Consider the following 19,108-nt stretch of genomic DNA (forward strand, 5'->3'; position numbering starts at 1 on the left):
AGTATGGTTTCAGAAGCCGACCCAGCTTTGTACTTCAAATGCGGGCTATACCCATCAGCTCCAACAACTTCCACCTTACTTCCCAGTTCCTGCAACTGAGGCATGTACTCTGCGCCTTCGTACAAGTAATAGTTAATACTCTCAATGACCATGTGCTGCATCGTCACTATTTGACAGGCCAGGGCTTGAATCTCGGGGCACATGCTATGGTCCACGGAGCCGGAGTGCTGCAAAGGCCCGAAGACCTTGCTGAACATGGTTAACGGTTCCTTTGGTTGGGCTTTGAGGATCTCGGTTCGAAGCATCTCGACAGCTTCGCTGGATTTCTTTTGTAGAGCGAAGGACTTGGTTGGGTCCAAGTTTGAATCCGCGGCGTGGACGGATGCGAGGGCTTTTGAGAGTTGTTGCTCTGTCACGAGCCTATCTCCTGGTGTTGCTGATAGGGGCAAGGAGAGCAACTTGGCGCCCAACTGAGCAAAGAAGGGGCTGGCCACGTCTTGGAATAGGTCTATTTCCGTCGCACTGCTGAAAGGAATTTCGATCCTACTCTCTTCTAATAGAGAATTCACATGCTGGAATGAATCCTGATAGATTGCCGTTTGTCCCTGCTTCAGTGTCATACTCCGGAGAATCGCCGTTGTCAGAAGCCCCTGAGCCTTTGGGGCTGAGTTGACCACGACTGTCTCTGGCTGTCGTTTCGGGGGGTTGAAGGAGTAATTGACATCCTTGTCAAGTTGGGCGAGAATATTGCGGTTCTCCTCTGGAACCACGAAGGGAAAATGTGCATAAATACTGTTTGGTTCGAAATGTTTCGGGAATGCCCGGAGAATTAGTTTGTGCATAACGCACCCGTGGTTTACTTCGTCGTCAGAAGTGACTTCATTGAACCTCGAGATGGTGTTAGCTCAGGCGCAAAAGGTATCTTCGGCTTGGCACTCACCCCCAGCTTGTCACATTAGCATGATTCCAACCATCCATATAAAACCCATCCCCTCTGACTAAGGAAACCACATCACACAGTATGGCTCGACTGGCTGTAAACCCAGCAGACAGTCCACTCCCCGGGGCCATGACAGGTTTGGTCTTCTCAACCACCACGCCGGGATACAACTCCACCTGATCTGGATGGCGGTACAATGCACGAAGGTTATCAGCCACCTTTGGATCAGGGTTAATGTCCTCGAACGTCTCATGCTGACTCAAGCCAACGAAGGCCCGGTACTCGTTCAGTGTTGCGACGTGCCACTGGCGAGCCTGCATGATTCCGAGGATCTCCGTAGCGCGAAGGGAGGAGGGGACTCGATTTGCACCGAATGCGCCCGCTACATCTTCGATCGAGGAATTAAGTTCCTCCACGAGCCCATCGTCTGAAAATTTGCCATCAGGTAGTCTTTTGAAAGTCCCGAACGTCCGTTTTTCGGGCGCATCGGTTATGTTTGCACTGAAAGAACGCATCGCATCCACAGTTTCGTCAATACTAGCATCTGCTGGATGTATGCCATTCAGCAGACCTCTCAGTGTTCCAGTTATCCACTTCGCATTTCGATTTGAGAGGCAGCTGTGCCAATGGTGGATGAGGCTGGACTCCAGGCTAACATTATTGCCAGTGCTGTGCGGTATGGGTGGGCTGAACAGGTTCTTATTCTCCCTTATGCGAGGATCAGGCGCCCAGGATGAGTCGGTGCTATTGAGGTTCAAGGAGGTGCGGATGTAGTCTTTGAGAATAATGTTCACGTAGAGTCCGCAGGTGATAAGTCGAGCTGTCTGAAACAGGTCTTCGTCCCGTTTTACTTCGGCAGCAGTCGGATCTAGGGCATTATTTAATGCGGGTTTGGCAGTAAAGCGACCTGTTTCGTTGATGCTACAATAATTTAGTAATGGCACCAGAGTTCGAAGGAGCGGGTACATACGCGGCTAGCTGCGTGGCAACGTAATTGTGAAACCGATTGAACATGACCAGAAACACACCAACGCCTGGTGGAAGTAACAACACCTCTTTAGATGAGAAGCAGTCTAATTTCAAGAGACCTTCTTTGAACTGTCTCATGGCTATTTGCTCAGTGGCGTTTCTTCCATATAAGGGCGATAGGTCGAGGTATGAAGACGTCATGTTGACATTTGGATCTTGCGGTTTCTTGAAGAGAACTATCAGTATAATGCCTTGGAGTATATTCCCACCGTGAATTTTCACTTACAGTCTGAAAGAGGTCGTCTTTGATGATGAAGGCCAAGTAAAGGAGCATGCTAGAGATTTTACTCGGGTGGTCTCTTTTCCTTCCGTCCCTGGCCATGAGGAGGTCAAAGATGAGACCTGGGTCAGGTAACCCCCCCTGGCGTATACCGACAGGTACCATCCGCGAGTACTGCGAGCCCGCCGACCCTACTCCATAGGACGACCGGATATCCAAGGTAGGCTCTCTGTAAGAAGACAAATAGGTGAAAGTTCTCGGGGGAGGGTGCGGCAGCCCATTCCAAATGGTGCGAATGAAGGTATCAGTGAGTTGCTTCCGACGCGGTGAGGTTTGAGGTAGTTTGCAAAGCACCTGAATGAGATGCTCTACCAGCATATGGGAGTCATTATGCTCACCATTGACTTCGGCAGACATAAAGTCTTGGAGGGTATTGATATCGCTGAGTGTGAGTAACGAAAGTTCGCCCACTAAAGTATCATCGTCCGGGGAAGAGATCCAGTAGGCCAACCGCATGGTTTTACGTATGATATTCCATCTTGTTCTGTTGATCGAGTGAACCAAGCCGACTCTCGTGTTATCCGCCATAGTTAGAGCGCCAGAGTCAATGGCGAATTGTGAGTCCGTGAGGATGGAATAGGGGCCAAGGTCTACAACTTGAGTATAAGACGATCTCATTTAATGCATTATGGCCACCACCGTCTTTTTAAATCTCGATATTTCAGGAGAACGATGAACAGCTCCGACATGGTGTACGTGGGTGCGATTTGTTTCGATGCCGTAAGACTCCGCTGCTCATCAAGCCCCGGGCGAACCGAACCGTCATGCGGCTCGTATACCAAATTCAACATGTGCAACCCAACCTTCAAATATATCCCCCACGATCTCTCTTGGGGGTCGTTGAGTGTAATCGAAGCTTTCATGTCAAAAGCTCGGCGCCCCTGCATGCGTTGGTGTGGGACAAATCGTTAAGATAATGCATTTCGAACGCCACCAACGGGTCCCAAGAGATGAAGCCACACTCTATACGACCCAATGATTATCGCGAACTGGCTCCGATCGCATACGACGGTGATCACCCGGCACCTCATGCTGTGAGTGGGGAGTGGTATGCTGAGCCTCCAGGATGCCGATTTGGGATCTGAGGATCAAAGGTCGCAGCCTCCCTTCTAATTCCGGGCACCTCGATGACACCTCATTATCGATGAACGGACGGAAGGATAGATTAGAGCCTTCAATGCAACGATAGGTTCGCATTATTCTGCGTTTTTGAAAGAGATCATACTAACAGAAATCTGCCCAATCGCAGATTTTTCTTCGGAAGTTGATCGGGCCATTCAAGCGTTTCCTACCGTTACACAAAGGAAACAGGATTTGCCCATGACCTTTAAGAAAAGAAAGGAGTCCGGTGTGTCACCCATCCATCATCAAACGAAACTGCCCTCCCCCAACATGACGATGTCGACTACTTGTAAGATCATACGAAGATGGGATGATTCCTCCCACGTGCGACCGTCAAAACAGGGTAATTTTGTTGTCGGTGAGGTCAGTTTCAGATCCCTTGTGCAACTTCAGGTCGTCCAGACGACGTGGTCTTGTCGGAGATATAATCCTGGGCAACCCATGCTTCCCCGATTTTGACGTTTCCGGGTAGACGCTTTATGGATCGCTGTCTATATTGGAGCCAAGGCTTGGGGAGCTGTTCGGGTACAGGTTGCGTTACATCGGGCCGCAACGCTTTATGGGCTTGGTTGGAGAAAATTCTCATTCGTGGGTATTTATGCGTGGGCTAGAGTGTGCAAAGATTAGTCAACTGCATTTAGACGCCCAAGATAATAGCTCGATGCAACTTTGTCGGCTGAAAAAAGACTCTCTCAGGGATGTTCTCAGACAGCAAGGATGTGGAGAAGGAATGCGAAAAAAAACGGCATTGAGCTGGATCTATCAAAAGTCCTCGGGATATAAGTGTATTTGGGCCGCGGGTTATATCCTGAAGAGACAGCGTCAGCTCAGACATCTTTTGCATGACCCAAGTCGAGAGCCCAGTTGTCAACCTGCGTGGGATTGAGCTTCTAGAAAATATCCGAGCAGAAGCCTATATTGAATCGAACATGCACCGGGGAGGCCTGAAGTCCACTCGGGAGCTTGCATCGAGGGGCTTGGGACAATTATATAACGTGACACGACGCGAGGGAGATCCAAACGCCACAACGATAACTGAACCTAGTACACACTTATATCACCATGACAGTACAGATTTGGTGTCGCAATATCGATGGCAGATAACCTCGTGGCTCCGGGATCCTATTGAGCCGGATGCTGGGTGAGCGTGTAGTTACACATGTCACAGGAACGATCTGCTTCGCCGATTGGATTGAGGACTAACATGTAATAAACTGGCCTGTGGTTACTCACAACACGAAACGGAATGTGGTAACCGGTATATTTTTGGAAGCTCATTTTAAATACGGTAGACTGCTGACCGGAAGGCCGGTGGCAACTGAAAGATTGTTACAGTCAGTGACCTCATTAAGTCTGCGTCCGTCCCAACTTTGAGCACCCCGAACATATCAGAATCAAAGACAAATTGCTTACCCAATGAGAATAGTAACTTAAGCCGGTAAACTTGATAACTTGGATGATTCAGTAATACGTGCACCAGCCCTTTGCTTTCCGTACTGTGGCTATGACTTGGATTTGATGTTCCCGTTGAAGGAGCAAAAGGAGGGCACATATGCCTAACCTGTCTGTATTGTAGCTAACTCTGGTCCTCTCTTCGAGGGTCTATGTATGGAAACAAAAGAGTTCTTATATAGTCAATGAATGGTAGACTTGCTGATTAATTCAGACAAGTTGTAGAAGCATATAGATAAGTAGGGAATGTTCTATCCTCGCCACATTTCTCGTAATAGAGGTATGTGGGGATGGTCGCCGTTCTAGGTGGCGATAGTGGCAAGTATAGGACCCACATGGCCCACAGGGCCCATATTGTCCAACTCTATGCGTGCCGGCAGGTACTTGATAAGGCCACGCACGATAGTTAAATCAACCTGTGACCACGTATCTTCAATTGCCACTCGGTCCTAGGCCTCATGCGGTACTTTGGGCTTTAATCCGGCTTTATTAGACTCTATCTCACAGATCCTAGTCGTTAGGGCCTTCCATATACATTCTATAAGGTTTCAATCGGGGCTATAAGTCGGCTACTTATAGTATAAGACATGGACTTAAGCGTTAGCCTACATGATGGAGTCGCTTGTAACGGGGATGCTACACGTCTCAAGGGCGATAGTCATGTAGTGCAAAGAGCCACTGATGATGTGAGTACTTCAACAGTGTTAGGATAGATAGTAACGTCGGCCTTACGCCTTATCTCTGCGTACCGACTGTAAAGGATAACTATATACCTCTCTACTCTAGTAGGTAGCCGTTTTAATATACTAATCTGCTTATCCGTAGGTATAGTCCTACGCACAATCTGAGCAATAGTTTCGAGCCGAGTGGTCCCGAACGTGTCTAGTATCTCCCTCCGACTGTTAGTGTAGGTATGCTCTAGCGACTATCAGAGCGGCTCTAGCTACCTTGATTAAATTATAGTCAACACCGCAGGTTACGCTTATTTTGGTGCTAAAAGATAGAAAATCCAAGTCGAATTGCGGTAGTCGTGGTAAGTTCAAGTGAAAGTCACGTTGTGTTATTTTTGATGTCTTAATTAAGGTGTGGAGCCGAACGGAGACATTGTGGGTCACTGTACTGAGGATGGGGAATTTGGCGCTGCTGCCCGACCTAATGAGACATGTCTTGGTAACCGCTAAAGCCGGATTCAAGACAGAGTTCTCCGTAACACGAAAACGACCACGGCGGCGTGGATAGGTTGTGCCAAGGGATGAGCTGCGTCAAGTAAATAACAAGTACGATTTCATAAGGCTGTTGTAGTAAGGTCTCAGATCTCACTACTAGTAACGGCAATTCAAAGCACAGGTTCATCCGATTTACTAGCACGGTGAAATCTTTCCCACATGGTAACCGCCCGTCAACCTCCGTTATGCCACACGTCAGGGGATACTCGGGCTCGTTCATAATTACATGGCCAACATGGTTAGTATTCAAAATATGAGTCACAGATAATTCAATAATCATCATCTCATGATGCTCTTATTTGAGTTATACCCGGACGGTTGCTTAGGAGGAAGTCCCCCTCTGAAGAATATAGGAACACGCCTAGACGATTTAAATAAATACTACTATTCCGGCCCCTCCTCCCATATATTTCGGAGTTGATGGCAGCCATTGAATTATGCTGCTTTATCATGCCCGCGAGCCTGCTCAGAGCCAGGCCAAAACTCACCTCTCCGCAAGTATTCAAGTCTTCACAAGTATTTCCTCGTCGTATCCACCACATACCTTGCAAACTCCTCAAAATCCGTCACGTACGGATAATGCATACCCGACAACGCCGTAACCCCAACTCCAGCCCTTGTAGCCACAACAATATTATCCAAAAATGCCGCCGTCGGCGTCTTCGCCCCGACACTCCAATCCAGTGGCCTCTTCCTCAAACCTTCCAGACGTATGGGCGAGCTCCGCGAAAACGTGGAAACATACTCACGAATGAACCGCCGGTAGTTCTTCCACAATCTCGCATGGCAATCCGGCCCCAGCGCGTCCCGCGCCGAGACATTGCCTACGAGACCTGAGGGCACGAAATCTTTCATCTTAGAGGATATGGTCATGTTGTCTTCTTCAAGAAGATCCAGTAAAGCTTTGAACGCATAAGTTGGGACTTCATGCGGCATTCCATTGCGCACGCGCTCGGGGTAATTATCCGCCAGTGCCAAAACCACCGCGCCGCCCGAACTGCAGCCCCAGAATGTGGCGATGTCGATGTGCAGATTGTCCAGCAAACTGAAAACCTGGCCTGCGAGCTTGTGAGGGGTGAAGTTTTGGTATGTTTCGGGTGGTGCGTTGGAGGACCGGGATAGACCCGGGTTGTCGAAGGTGGTGACGGTGAATCCACTATTGGCTATCAGGGATAGGGGCTTCTTAAACATGTGGCAGTCTCCTAGGCCGTCGGGAATGAGCACTATGTGCGGGCCGGTACCTTCTTGTTCGAAGTACCAGGTTATGCCGTCGGGCGTGGTGATAGTGGATGTTGAGCGCATTATGGCGGAGTCGATGGATTATGACGGTGGGGTACACTGGACTGGCAAATGGTGCGCTGCAGACGCTTTTGGCCAAATGATGGAAGTGAGGGTTTGTAACAGAGTTATTAAGTCAAGAGCAATTTCTGCTTCTGGAAGTTTTCATCTTATACTATGAGGAGGCTACGACGGCAATTTATTTTGGATATATGCTTATGCTACACACGATCACAGGCTTCTGTTCTGGTACGGCATATTCAGGTCTTGGTTGACGCGTATTTTAGCCGGATATATTGGAAGCGACGTGCAGGAATTTACAGCCTGTAGATGGGAAGGTTGGCCAAGTGCAGGGCCGAACGCCTACAAAACCCCGCCTCAAACCAGAAGTAATCATCATAAAAAAAGAAAAAAACATCTCTTTTTGGCCTTCATATAAATCTCCTGTGATGGTTCGCGTCGGCAATGAATATAGTAAGCTTCGAGCTATGACAATTGCCTGCCCACAGTTGATGTAAAACTTTGCTCAGATAACATGTGAATGAAACGTATGAACTAGCACGCAATAGTCATAAGCTGTATGAGTATCATTGAACATACATCGGAATTTTCTTATAGCTTTTTCTTGTCGACTAGTCCTCAAGTCATCATCTAATGTATTTTTAAGCTCTGATAAGTGCCGGATGTGGACATTCGAGGTGATTGTGTTACAGTACTGGCCATGTGAACGGTTTCTACGTACAGTGATTCATAAGAAATGAGGTTCCGCATGTTCAATAACCCTATAAACCCAAATTTTACACGCCGCGATGATTATTGACCGCCGTCCCAATGGGTAGACCAAAACGTCCAGTTGGCCGTTCATTGTGCATCTATGTTCAAGTCACTTCTGCAGAGCGATAATCCCACTACATGCGTACTGCAAGAATGAACATCAGGGTGGAGGGAAACCTCACAATTTTCCGCGTATTATTGAAAAACAAAGCAGGGACGATGAAAATAGAAGACATAAGCTTGACTATTACCAATCCTAAGTCCGTACTGTTGAGTTGACAGTAGGTATTTCGCGGCCCGGTCCGCAGTAGGGTCACCCCTGGTCGAAGCGCCCGGCAAATCGGCAAGAAGCTGTGTGCACAAATCCCCGGCGAACGACTCCGCATAACCCCCCTTCTTCGACCTCACCTCCGCAGAAGTTCCCACAATGCGCAGATTGCACTTTTCTCTGCAGAAATCTGTGATAAACTTCGGTTCTTATCACGTAACGGAATTACCTGGCGTCCATACCTCCAACTTAGCGACATCAGCCTCACGCAGTCAAGTGACACGCGCTGACGTCAGCAGCATCTGACGGATCGAGCAGTGCTGATCTGATTCAAATATCGGCCAATTGGTGGCCATCATGAGGCGGCCGCTAGCCTCTTGCCCGCTCATGGAGGGTCAGGTCTCACGAATTTAGCACCCTTCAATGCAAGTTGGCCAGCGACCAGCGAACGGGCAGTCACAGTTTGCTGTGCTTGTTGCTTATTGTTGTCGCCGGAATGGTTAAAGTATCCACGTTTGCTTGTCACGTTCTGGCCAACAAGCAAGTAGGGTGGCGTGAGCCGCAGCCGTTTCTGCATGCAGCGGCATAGTCCTACGGGGATGTGTTACTGAGGTTGCCTGGAGACTGATTAAATGTCCTGTCGATCACCGCAAGTCGGCACAGCCTTCTCCTGCCATGCCTTTCCTCAAGTATCTGATCATGCGCGCAGTAGTTGCTTCTTTTTCTTTGTTGGTGCTTTATTATTTTGAGCGGAAGTGATTATGATGGCGACCGTAGCACCGGAAAGTTCAGAGGACCTCCGAGAAGTGACCGGCGCTCGAGATTTCGAGCCTCATCAAGCGACCGAATGGGGGCGTCAGACTCTCGACGAGCCAACGCCGCTGGATAATGGGGTCGCCGACGTGGCTGAGACTGAGAAATCGACTCGCAGCAGTTTCTCTCATTGGGATCCGGAGCCGGGATTTGCTCACGTCGATGGAGATATCGGTGGTTCGGGCTTGAATGAGACCAAAGTCGACATTATTGCCGTGCCTTGCATTGGAGCACCGCCTGTCGAAACATGGGTGCGGGACCCGTTACCTACCAATGGCTACTTTGGAGGGCCATCGCGAGCGGATATTGAGAGGGACCCAAGCACGTTTGCGAAGCCAGTCCTTGAAAGCAGTGTTCTGTCTCCAGCTATTGACCGGCATCTGCCCAAGGCGCAACATCTGTGGATACGCCATGGCATCAAGAAAGAAGTCAACACGGCTCGTGTCTTGCTGTACAGACATCGCAAGCTGTATGAAGGGCTGACGCTGGATGAGATGGCCGATGATCTGCTAAAGCATATCTGTCAGATGCGCGAGGGCACTCCCGCCTCTCGGCCGTTTTTCTTCATCTGCCACAGCATCGGTGGACTGGTTGCCAAGTTAGCTCTTGTCAAAGCGAGCAAGATGGGGAATATGCGGTGGATCATCTTCGACTGTCACGGCATGACTTTCTTTGGTATGATGTCTTGAGATTTCACCTGTTTCCTGGGGCTAACAGAACCAGCTACGCCCCATCGAGGCTCCAGTTACATGTCCATGCCAAACTTGAGAGAAAGCATGCAGCACCTGCTCGATCTTCCGCAACCTCTGCCAAGATCAATAACAGACGGTTTGCGCCTCAACCACAGGTCCTTGCTTGACATGCATGACGTCTTCACAGATATCGCCAGTGAGATGCACATCTGGACCTTCTATGAGACCATCGACTCACAGCTCTCTGGTTTTGGCGCCGGAGATCTAGATGAGGTCCACTTCAGTGCCCCAATCGCGTCCATTAAGTCGAGCATAGTTGGAAGCCGACACGAACAGGCCTTGTCCTTGGAAAGCGACCACGCACGTTGCCCTTCTTTCGGCATAAACAATATCTCGACGATGCACTCGTATCTAATAGATCTGGGCAGGGCCGTAAGAAAAGCCCAGGAACTCAGCTCCAAGTGGGTGCATACGCCCCTGAAGCTGGCCGACAACGTCAAGTTAGAGTTGATCGGGTTTTACGACGATCCTGATCCGGATTCAGAGTCTGATGTCAGACTCTACTCCTCCAAGCACTACCTCAATGAGTTCCTGGATAAAGGACCCGAAAATTGTCTTCGGGAAAGGCTGAACACAGTTGCCGCAAAACCACGTCGCCTCACTCTCCGCCCGTCTCAACTCCCGTCCTCCAGTTCCAGTGGTTTTCATCTCAGTTCTGGTGCCCTGGGAATCTGGAGTACAATGCAAGATATGGGCCAGAAGCTCTTCAATGGACCTCCCTCTAGAAGTCAGGTCCGCAGCCCTGATCGAGCAGGGAGGCCCGGGTCCCCGCAGATTGTGGTTACAAGCGATGGGCTTTCACGTCCACCTCCCGTCGGTGCATCGAACTCGATGCCCGCTTCGGTGCCCAGCCGTAGTCGGGGCCTTACGGTGCCTTCGCTGTCTACCCCTGGATTTAATCGTCCTTCTCGTAGCAGCAGCTTGAGCAAAAGGACAGATAGTAATGAGACTGCGCGAACCCTGTCTGATCCCACCGCGACTGATGTTTCTCCACGAACTGTTGGCCCAGTCCCTATAGACCAATCGGTCACTCATGATGCTGCCCCGGGGCTTGATGAGAACGACTACGACCCTGGTTCGAAAGTAAGGGGTCACCACGTTAGTCAAGCGTCGGCATTGGAGGACTTGACTGCCGGTTTCTCGCGACCGGATCCGAATAAGAGGAAGTTTATGTGGATCCATCTGCCTTTCAATAACCCTCATTGGGTTAAGGTCAGTTTGCATAGAGTCTTGGTATTTAACTTCAGCTAATTCGATTTCAGAGTATCTTTGATAAGCTCTCGGAAACCCAGCATCAGAGCTACTCCAAGCTTCTTCAGAATGATTACTGGGTTAATCGGCAGGTTCAAGGTAGACATGCACAGGCGCATGCCTCCTACGTCAAACCTGGTTGCGGGTTTGTTGCATCCGAATCACGTAAGTCTACTGGCCTATTCCAGGATGACTGTTCTGACCTGCCAAAGACTCGCCACGGCCATCTTCCCCGAGTTTCAGCGGTCGAAGTAGCCCTACTCCCTCGCCGACGCATTTGTATCTGCATCTCCCCTACTTGCATTTCGACACATACATCAACATAGTCCGGCGACGAAATATCATCAAACGCCGACTGAGACACGGCAGAGCTAGACCCGTGCCCAAAAATGTCGCCGAAAAGGAATCACTGGAGTTGCGCGTCATCTGGGAATACGTCGGCCATGATCCTCCGTTTAACACTCGCAGGACGTTGGACCAGTACGGGTATCCCTCCCTGCAAGACACGTATGCGCGAGATGACGATCAGATTCTGTATAAGCTCACTAAGGAGCAAGTGACGATGCCTTTCTCCGACAAACGCGACATATTTGGGACTCGGGCAGAGAAGCAAGACGCCAATTCAGCGACGTCGCCTGCTAGCAGGCTGGAGTCCGTTGCTAACAAGCTCGTGAATGCGGATGTCCTCAGCCGCCTGGACTCGGACTCGGACTCGGACTCGGATCTCGAGGATGATATACTTGATGGCAACGTCTTGATGGTGGACCAGCTTTGGCTTTGGGCGGTGGATACGACTACTTTGACGACATTCTTCCCAAAGAGAGAGTCGCATCCTACAGAGGGGCCTATGTTCCAGCAGGCAGATCTCAGGAACAGCGTTTACAACGAGCTCAATGGAGATTTGACTGGACGCTGCGAGAACGCTTTGGACCTGGCTGCTTTCATCACTCTTCACGCGGTCACGGTCTTATTGGATAGGACCTCACATCCTGACCTGGAGATCTTCCGCATCTTCGAAGAAGCCATTGGTGTTTTGGTAGGCGACATCTACTTGTTCCTAATTCAACTGTCAAGCTAACACCACCGCAGATCGAGCGCATGACGTCCTCCCTGAAACGCTTTCGCATGCAAACCTTCCGCGACAAAATGCAAGATTCGGACTCCTCCGACATGGAAGAAAACCGCTCCTCGTCCATCAAGAAGCGACACAAACGCGAACTCGAACAAGCCGAGCGCGAGAACCGCGAACACACCTCGGCCGTTTTAGAATTGCGCGATATGGACGACGAGCTCAACACGATGAAGAAGCTCTTCGATCAGCAGACCACTGCCATCGAGGACATGCGCGCCCTGTACGACAAGCCCGAATTACAAGAACATACCCACAACGGGCAGAAGTTCCTTGACGAGGCGCTGATTAGGCTGGATGAGTATAGGAAACAAACGACCGACATGCTGGAGCGCATCGACACCACGCGAAAGGACTACGAGAAGTTGCTTGAGATGGTGCAAAGACAAGCACAAGTAGATGAGGTGCGGTGGTCGCGTCTGCAGACCGAGTTGGCTAGCACACAGAATCTGTCGGTCATGATATTCACCACCTTCACCGTTATTTTCCTCCCGCTGAGCTTTTTTACGAGTCTTTTCGGCATGAACACCAAAGAATGGGGCGGCGACGACGGGAATAAAAACGTAACCCTCGGCACCATCGGAGCCATTTCCCTACCTTCCTCGGCGTTTCTGATAGCCGCGAGTTTAGTAGCTGCTTTCAGCAGCCGGGTACAAGCCGCCTTCAGAGCAATATTCAAGTACTCCCGCTCCGGGGTAGAGAAAACGAAGGGGAGATTGGCGAGGATGAGGACGAAGAAGGCGAAGGAAGCGAAGGAGAAGAGGAGGAAGATGAGGGAGGATATGGCAGCTAGACGGCGGAGAAAGAAGGAGAGGGGATATGATTTCTGGGAGCAGGTTAGGGAGGAGAGGAGGAGCGAGTATCAGATTCCCGAGCTGAATCGGAAGACGGCTATTCGGCAGAGGTTGGAGTGACGCGGGACGTGGAAGGGGGTTGGGGGTGGGTTGATTAAGGATCAGTTTAGCGAGGCTGTGAAGAATAATAATATCAATAAGAGGTTACGGTAGAGGCTGAGGATATAGATGCTGATGTAATATCTCTGTGTGACACGAATTTGATAGAAGCTGTCATAAAAGCGCTCCAATCCCCGAAAGCAGTACAAAGTTGGAAAAGTTTTATAATCAATCCAAATCTTCTAGGTTACTATATTGTATCAGGACCAAACCGCGTAAATATACTAGAACAGCAAGCAACTATTCTTTGGACCACGATTCATCTCAGAACATCACGATCGAGGGGGTCGGAACATCAGTTCGACAGCGATTTGTTGACTTGCTCTCGGGGAAATGTCCATCGTAGAAGTACTTGGGAAAATCTCCCTCAAAACGCGATTGAATTTCCTCGTCGTTTCATCAATTATAAACTGTTATCCTACAAAGGATGCAATCAGACCAGCATAGCTGGAGAAAAACGGCGTTTTGCATATTCCGAGTTGGTTGTACTCAAACCTTGGGACAATGGAAATTGCCGAGTGTAATCACTGAGCCATGAAGATGTGTATCTTACATCCGTTTCCTCCTGTGTACATGTATGATACAATGTCTCTAATGTCGCCAGCCAGAAGTGCTTAAAGCTCCCAAACCCGGGGTAGCCCCAGACACAGCTCTGAAGCCTACCACAATCTACTCTTCTCAACCTTACCCACCCTCAAGCCTCTACCCTCGGGGGCGGCGGCTGACTAGGCGGCATCTCCCCGCTCGCCGCGCTACTCGCCTCCTTTTGCGCCAATTCCGCCTTCTTCCTAGTATAATACTCCTTCATTTTCCGCGTCTTAGCCGCCCTCTGCGCATCTAACGCCTCCTTTCTCCTCGCAATCTTATCCTCGCGATCGCGCCTCATCTCAAGCTGAATAGCCTTGGTCTTCTTCCTCCTCTGCCTCATAGCCACGCGTCTAGATCCCATCTTCCTCTTCTCTGTGCGGATCAACGTACCCAGCCTCCACGGCTCCTCCTGGTAACTATACGACCCATCCTTACGCAACTTGAAAATCCGCTCCTCGCGCGGGTGGGGATTGCGCCCGTACCCGACGCGGACGACCTGGTTCGGGATGCCGGAGGGGCTGAGTTCGGGCTCGGAGGCGCGCTGCGGAATGATGGAGGCTGTCATGTTGAGTTTGCGGCGGCGCATGCAGTGCGGGAGGTAAGGGAGTTTGTCTTCCTTGTTGAAGACGACGCCGATGTATTGGCGGTCGGGGTGCTTGGCGGGGTCGCGGTAGTATTTCACGTAGCCCGTGGTCAGGGCGTAGATGGTGTGGTCGCGGCCCATGCCAACGTTTTCGCCGGGAAACCATTTGGTGCCGCGTTGTTTGTAGATAATGTTGCCAGGAATTACGTAGGAGTCTGGGGATGGGGGTTAGTTCTGGGCTGAACTTGACATCAGGTGGGTAGAGAACGAGGAATTCTTACCACCGCTCTTCTTAGCACCAAGTTTCTTGGGAATTGTGCTCGAGTCCCGAAGACGGTACATTCCCTGACTCTTGACAGCGGCATATCGTCGACCTTCCACCGCCGCACCAGAACCGCCTATCCGCAGCTGGCTGAAGACATCCTGGAGTTGCCGAATCGACGTGGGGCCCAAGGATGGTCTGGAGATACCAGACGCAGCAGCCGTCAATGGCCGCTGCAATTGAGCGATTCGCATGACTGGTTCTGCTGTTGGCGAATGCTCGTCTCTCCAAAGAGGGGGCAGGTTGCAGATTCACTGGAGCTCCATCAAACCATTCGACATTGGGGTCGTGGTGCTCGGGTCAAGTTCATTAAGTCACGAAAATTTCCGCTTACCTAATTTGACAGGGGTCCATGGTCGGCGGTCAATTTAATGCGATAGCGATAAGAGACGTAATGTTCAAGTTGCCAGCAATGCTTCAAGAATCTTGCAAACCACCAATCGTGACTTATCTGCCAACTGCCTCTAGAGCACAGTGACCCAGTCGCTCTTTTAACTGTTGCGCCTGTTTATCTGCTATTTGAGATTACCACTACCTATAATGCGCACTTTCAGCCCCCTCCTTGCGCTGCTCTTCACCTTCCTCTCCACGGCATCCGCCCAATTCGGCTTCTTCGACCAGATGTTCGGCGGGAACGGTGGACAGCAACAACAGCAGCAGCAGCGCCAACAACCGCAGAACGTGCCGAGTGACGCGTCCATATATCAGAATCATTGGAACTTGTATACATGTGACAAGTACTTGTGTCCAGATACGTTGGGTAGGTCCACTTCTGCCTCCCCTCCCCCATTCCCCATTAGCCCTTGGTCGAGTTCAGCATCTGCCCCGAGGAAGGAAAACAGGGGCGGAGTAGAGCTTTGCAGAGAAAACACATACTGACCTTGGGGAATAGCATGTGTACACTTCCCCCACCACTGCCCCTGCGCCTTCCCCGCCCAAGAAGACAAATCCGAGACGGTAGACGGCCACCGAATCTGTATATCCAAGGGCGGATTCAAGGCAGGCGAGGCGGCGCGGAAGGTCGAGTTGGCGCGGAAGGGCATGTTATGAGCTCGCAAACTACTTAGGTGGCCAGCTTGGAGATTACCGGTGCCTTCTATCTCGTTAGAACACAACTACCAAACCGCTTGAGCGAAGATACGGTTTGGACGGGAAACAGCACAACAAATAAAGTAGCCAAGGTATCGATTCGAGGTTTAGGAGGAGACCATGAAAGGGAAGGCGTATATGGGCCATACGAAGAAATAAAAAAGGTATATTGACTCGAGAATCGAATCACTGGTGTCTTTCGTGGTCGTATCACGCCCGAAGCCCCAGAAAGTGGACAGGGGGGACGCCTAATTTACCATATCGACATTGTTCTAAAGAGCAACAATGGAAATATCAACAAGGACTCTGTCATGGTGAAGATGTTCCCCGTCTAATCGAGACAACAGAGTAATATCGAGAAAATACAGCACCGCGATTTCGCATATTAAAAGCCCATATCAAAACATTGTTACAGTCAAGGTAGTGGTATATCGCATTATTGTCCCCGAGAGCACGCACAGTATAGCAAGCTCTCCGCGTCAAGCAGAATTGAGTTTCAACGGAAATCCCTCGCAAGACGCCAGCCCCGATCTGTGCAGTACCGTAAAACTCCTTTATCTGATGCATCTCGTTTCAATCCGTTCCCTCCCCTTCCTTCCCCTTCATAATCTCGTATTTCTTTCTTTCCTTTCCTCATACCTCGCTCACCGTTAAGAAGATATCTCTCCGTCCTCACTACGGAGGCAGAGACTCCAAGGGCAACCTCAGGATGGCCTCGTAAACCTAACTCGTGCCATTGACAGCAGCAACATCAAGCAGTTTCGGGACCGGTGGCGCACCACCATGCGCCTCGAGGTCCTCCTCATCCTCATCTACAATTTCAGGATGTCCCAGCAACCCCACTGCCTCCCTCATCTCATAGTGCTTCTTCCTCAGCTCCTCAAAGCGACGGTGCTTCTCGCGCTCCTCGGGCGTCATACCCAGGTACTCGTTCTCCGCATCATGCAACGGCGTCGCGTCCTCATCATTAACGTGGACCTTGCTCGACTTGCGGGGCGCGAACTCGCCCTCGGGAACATCCTCCTCGGGCTCGCCCAGAGACAGACCCGGGATGTCCTCCCGTCCGTCCATTTCGTCGTCATCTTCGTCCTCGGACGGCTCATAATGCTTTGCGTACGGCGTCTTGGGTTCCGTGATCTTCATCGTCGACGTGCGGTCCTGTTCCGTCAGGTACAAGTTCGCCTCGTCCCATTTCAGACGCTGCGAGTTGTCCTCGACTTCCGCTTCGCCTTCGGCATCGGCGGATGTAGAGGGGGTGCGACTAGATTGACGGCGGGAGCCTGCGGGGCGCGAGGCGGTGGAGGAGGAGCGCCGGTGGCCGGCGTTCGCTTGAGTGTTTTGGATAACGAGCTCTTTATCGTCGACCTCCCTGGTGGGCGAAGTGGGCGGGGAGCGCTGGAACGAGTTCTTCAAGATGCCTAGATTGAGTCACGTCAGTGTTTTGCTATATAAATACTATCGCAGTTGAAGTTGGGGTTGTCTTGCGACGTGTGACAGAGGGGTGAGCTGGTGGGATTGGGCAATGACACATACCTCTGGGACGCTTAGCTCCAGGGCCGGGAGGGGAGTGAACCGCGTTCGGGCTAGTCTCAACGGTGGCCATGGTGAGTTGAGTTGAGTTGAGTTTTTCGGAGTAATAGTCAAAGTAAGCTATCAGAATATCGGATGCTCGGTTTTCTTGCTTGGTATACTAGTGCTGTACGTAAAGTAGAAGGAAGAAGGTTGGTGTCGGGGAGCTCGGCGGCGGAACGATGAACAATGTTTGTTTGTCGGTCGGTACCGATTAGCTTTCCAAGTCGGCAGGCGGGCGGCGGGCAAGCAACCGGGTGGAGCTTGGTAGACCAGCGAGTATTATCTGCGGGGGAGTTCAATCTTGAGACCCTGAGAGGCAAAACAGTGGATCTTTTGTTCCTCTGCAGCTGTTCTCCAGACGATGTCGCGTGAACTGCTGCGCGAAGACAGCCGAGCCGTTCAGCGTTAAACCAGTAGATAGCGGGAAGTACAGTCAGCAGCTACCCTAGAGCTTCCAGCTTCTGGCTCTGCACTGGCTTGCTGATAGTATCGCAATCGTGGGATGGCGACGTTGTGTTACTGATGGTGTGATAGATGTCTTGCCTGTGACACAAACACGAGAAAGAAGTTGCAGATGATGATGGCCTGGGGAAGGGGAGGGTTGGGTAAGATGATGATGAATGGATGGCAGCAGCGGCCTTGCATAGCCCTCTCAACGCTCGTCGGGTGGGTTGAGGGGTGCACGAGCCATTTTCATGGAGGGGTTGGGCCGGGGGCCACGATCGTCCCCCCGCCTTTCGAGTTATCTCGTCGGTTTTTGAGTGACGATCACACTTGCAGCCACACAGCGTCATTTTATCAACGTACCAAAATGTAACTCTCGCGCCCTAAGTGTCGTGCTACTCGCCTATTTCCTTTCGTCAACGAGCAATCACATGGCCTTGCACACCGCGAGCGTTCCGCATGTCGATGGGAATGCGCGAATACCACTCCTTTACCTCCGCTTCATCTGGGCTGCCGTGCGCATGCATGTGAAAGACTTGCAGGGCTTTCCCAGTCGGGCAAGGGATTGACATCATTGCCATCGTCAAACGTGATCTCATTGCACATGAAAGCGACATGTTGACCACGTTTTTGGCCTTGAGAATGGGTCCCTTGCCTTGCATCGTAAGATTTCCAAAACTTGCATGAGTGTCCTGGTATGTATTGGTGCATGGATAGGTCGGTTTGCCTTCTTCCAATCCACGAATACATCTTTGTATATTCATTCTGCCGCCTGAGACGCCCGGTTGTTCAAATCGCGTCGGGTTTGTGCCCGAGTAGTGCGAGTTGCTCGCTTACACATGGCACGCTGCTGGTGGCTACGACTCGTGAGAGAGCCAGAACTAGAACTAGATACGACTTCATCCCATCGTTTGCCATCTTGGTGTTTCAGTCACAGCCCCGATTGCCTGTCGGTGGTTTGCGACTCGTCCCACATTGCCCGCGTCGATGGGGTATGCCTCTGGATGCAGACTTGACAACGTGTTTCCATCCAGGAGCTCGGTTTCAACACTGATATAATTTGATATAATACAGAAGATCTAGTCCCCAAGGAACTACATCGCGAGCAGCATATGCTGAAGTCGGCATTAGTCCTGCGCTTTGAATTGCTTCTGTGCTACCCTGTAGTTCATCGCATGGGTACGTAGATGGATATTTTCTCGACGAGCTTCTTGTGTCGCGAATCCCCATTTGCCCAAGCTAC

General features: G+C 50.8%; 6 protein-coding genes across 6 annotated transcripts; 2 read left to right on the top strand and 4 right to left on the bottom strand.

The window, feature by feature from the left end:
* Positions 1-629: 629 nt before the first annotated feature.
* BCR38DRAFT_330808 (heme peroxidase) lies at positions 630-2,705 on the bottom strand (the record flags this gene model as incomplete). Its single annotated transcript, XM_040854996.1, has 4 exons — positions 630-888; positions 941-1,861; positions 1,911-2,134; positions 2,196-2,705. Coding segments are annotated over 4 exons (1,914 nt in total), but the record flags the coding sequence as incomplete, so codon positions are not given.
* Positions 2,706-6,433: 3,728 nt separating this feature from the next.
* On the bottom strand, positions 6,434-7,586 carry BCR38DRAFT_418910 (zearalenone hydrolase). Its single transcript, XM_040859257.1, has one exon. The coding sequence runs from the start codon at positions 7,349-7,351 to the stop codon at positions 6,560-6,562; it is 792 nt and encodes a 263-aa protein (XP_040721690.1). The 5' UTR covers positions 7,352-7,586; the 3' UTR covers positions 6,434-6,559.
* Positions 7,587-9,133: 1,547 nt separating this feature from the next.
* On the top strand, positions 9,134-13,228 carry BCR38DRAFT_480569 (uncharacterized protein; the record flags this gene model as incomplete). The annotated part of the gene is made up of 5 exons (XM_040863289.1): positions 9,134-9,857; positions 9,906-11,146; positions 11,197-11,350; positions 11,398-12,221; positions 12,275-13,228. The coding sequence occupies 5 exons, from the start codon at positions 9,134-9,136 to the stop codon at positions 13,226-13,228; spliced, it is 3,897 nt and encodes a 1,298-aa protein (XP_040721691.1).
* A 733-nt stretch (positions 13,229-13,961) lies between these two features.
* On the bottom strand, positions 13,962-14,954 carry BCR38DRAFT_329617 (ribosomal L27 protein-domain-containing protein; the record flags this gene model as incomplete). The annotated part of the gene is made up of 2 exons (XM_040854895.1): positions 13,962-14,653; positions 14,720-14,954. 2 exons carry the CDS (start codon positions 14,952-14,954, stop codon positions 13,962-13,964), a joined length of 927 nt encoding a protein of 308 aa, XP_040721692.1.
* A 224-nt stretch (positions 14,955-15,178) lies between these two features.
* BCR38DRAFT_418913 (uncharacterized protein) lies at positions 15,179-16,256 on the top strand. The gene is made up of 2 exons (XM_040859258.1): positions 15,179-15,520; positions 15,653-16,256. The coding sequence occupies exons 1-2, from the start codon at positions 15,301-15,303 to the stop codon at positions 15,808-15,810; spliced, it is 378 nt and encodes a 125-aa protein (XP_040721693.1). The 5' UTR covers positions 15,179-15,300; the 3' UTR covers positions 15,811-16,256.
* On the bottom strand, positions 16,106-17,656 carry BCR38DRAFT_27448 (uncharacterized protein). The gene is made up of 2 exons (XM_040854460.1): positions 17,383-17,656; positions 16,106-17,267 (listed from the first exon to the last, which is right to left on the bottom strand). The coding sequence occupies exons 1-2, from the start codon at positions 17,450-17,452 to the stop codon at positions 16,573-16,575; spliced, it is 765 nt and encodes a 254-aa protein (XP_040721694.1). The 5' UTR covers positions 17,453-17,656; the 3' UTR covers positions 16,106-16,572.
* Between the last annotated feature and the right edge of the window lie 1,452 nt (positions 17,657-19,108).

This window comes from Pseudomassariella vexata (genome assembly GCF_002105095.1).
Source record: "Pseudomassariella vexata strain CBS 129021 chromosome Unknown BCR38scaffold_1, whole genome shotgun sequence".
NCBI lineage: Eukaryota > Fungi > Ascomycota > Sordariomycetes > Amphisphaeriales > Pseudomassariaceae > Pseudomassariella > Pseudomassariella vexata.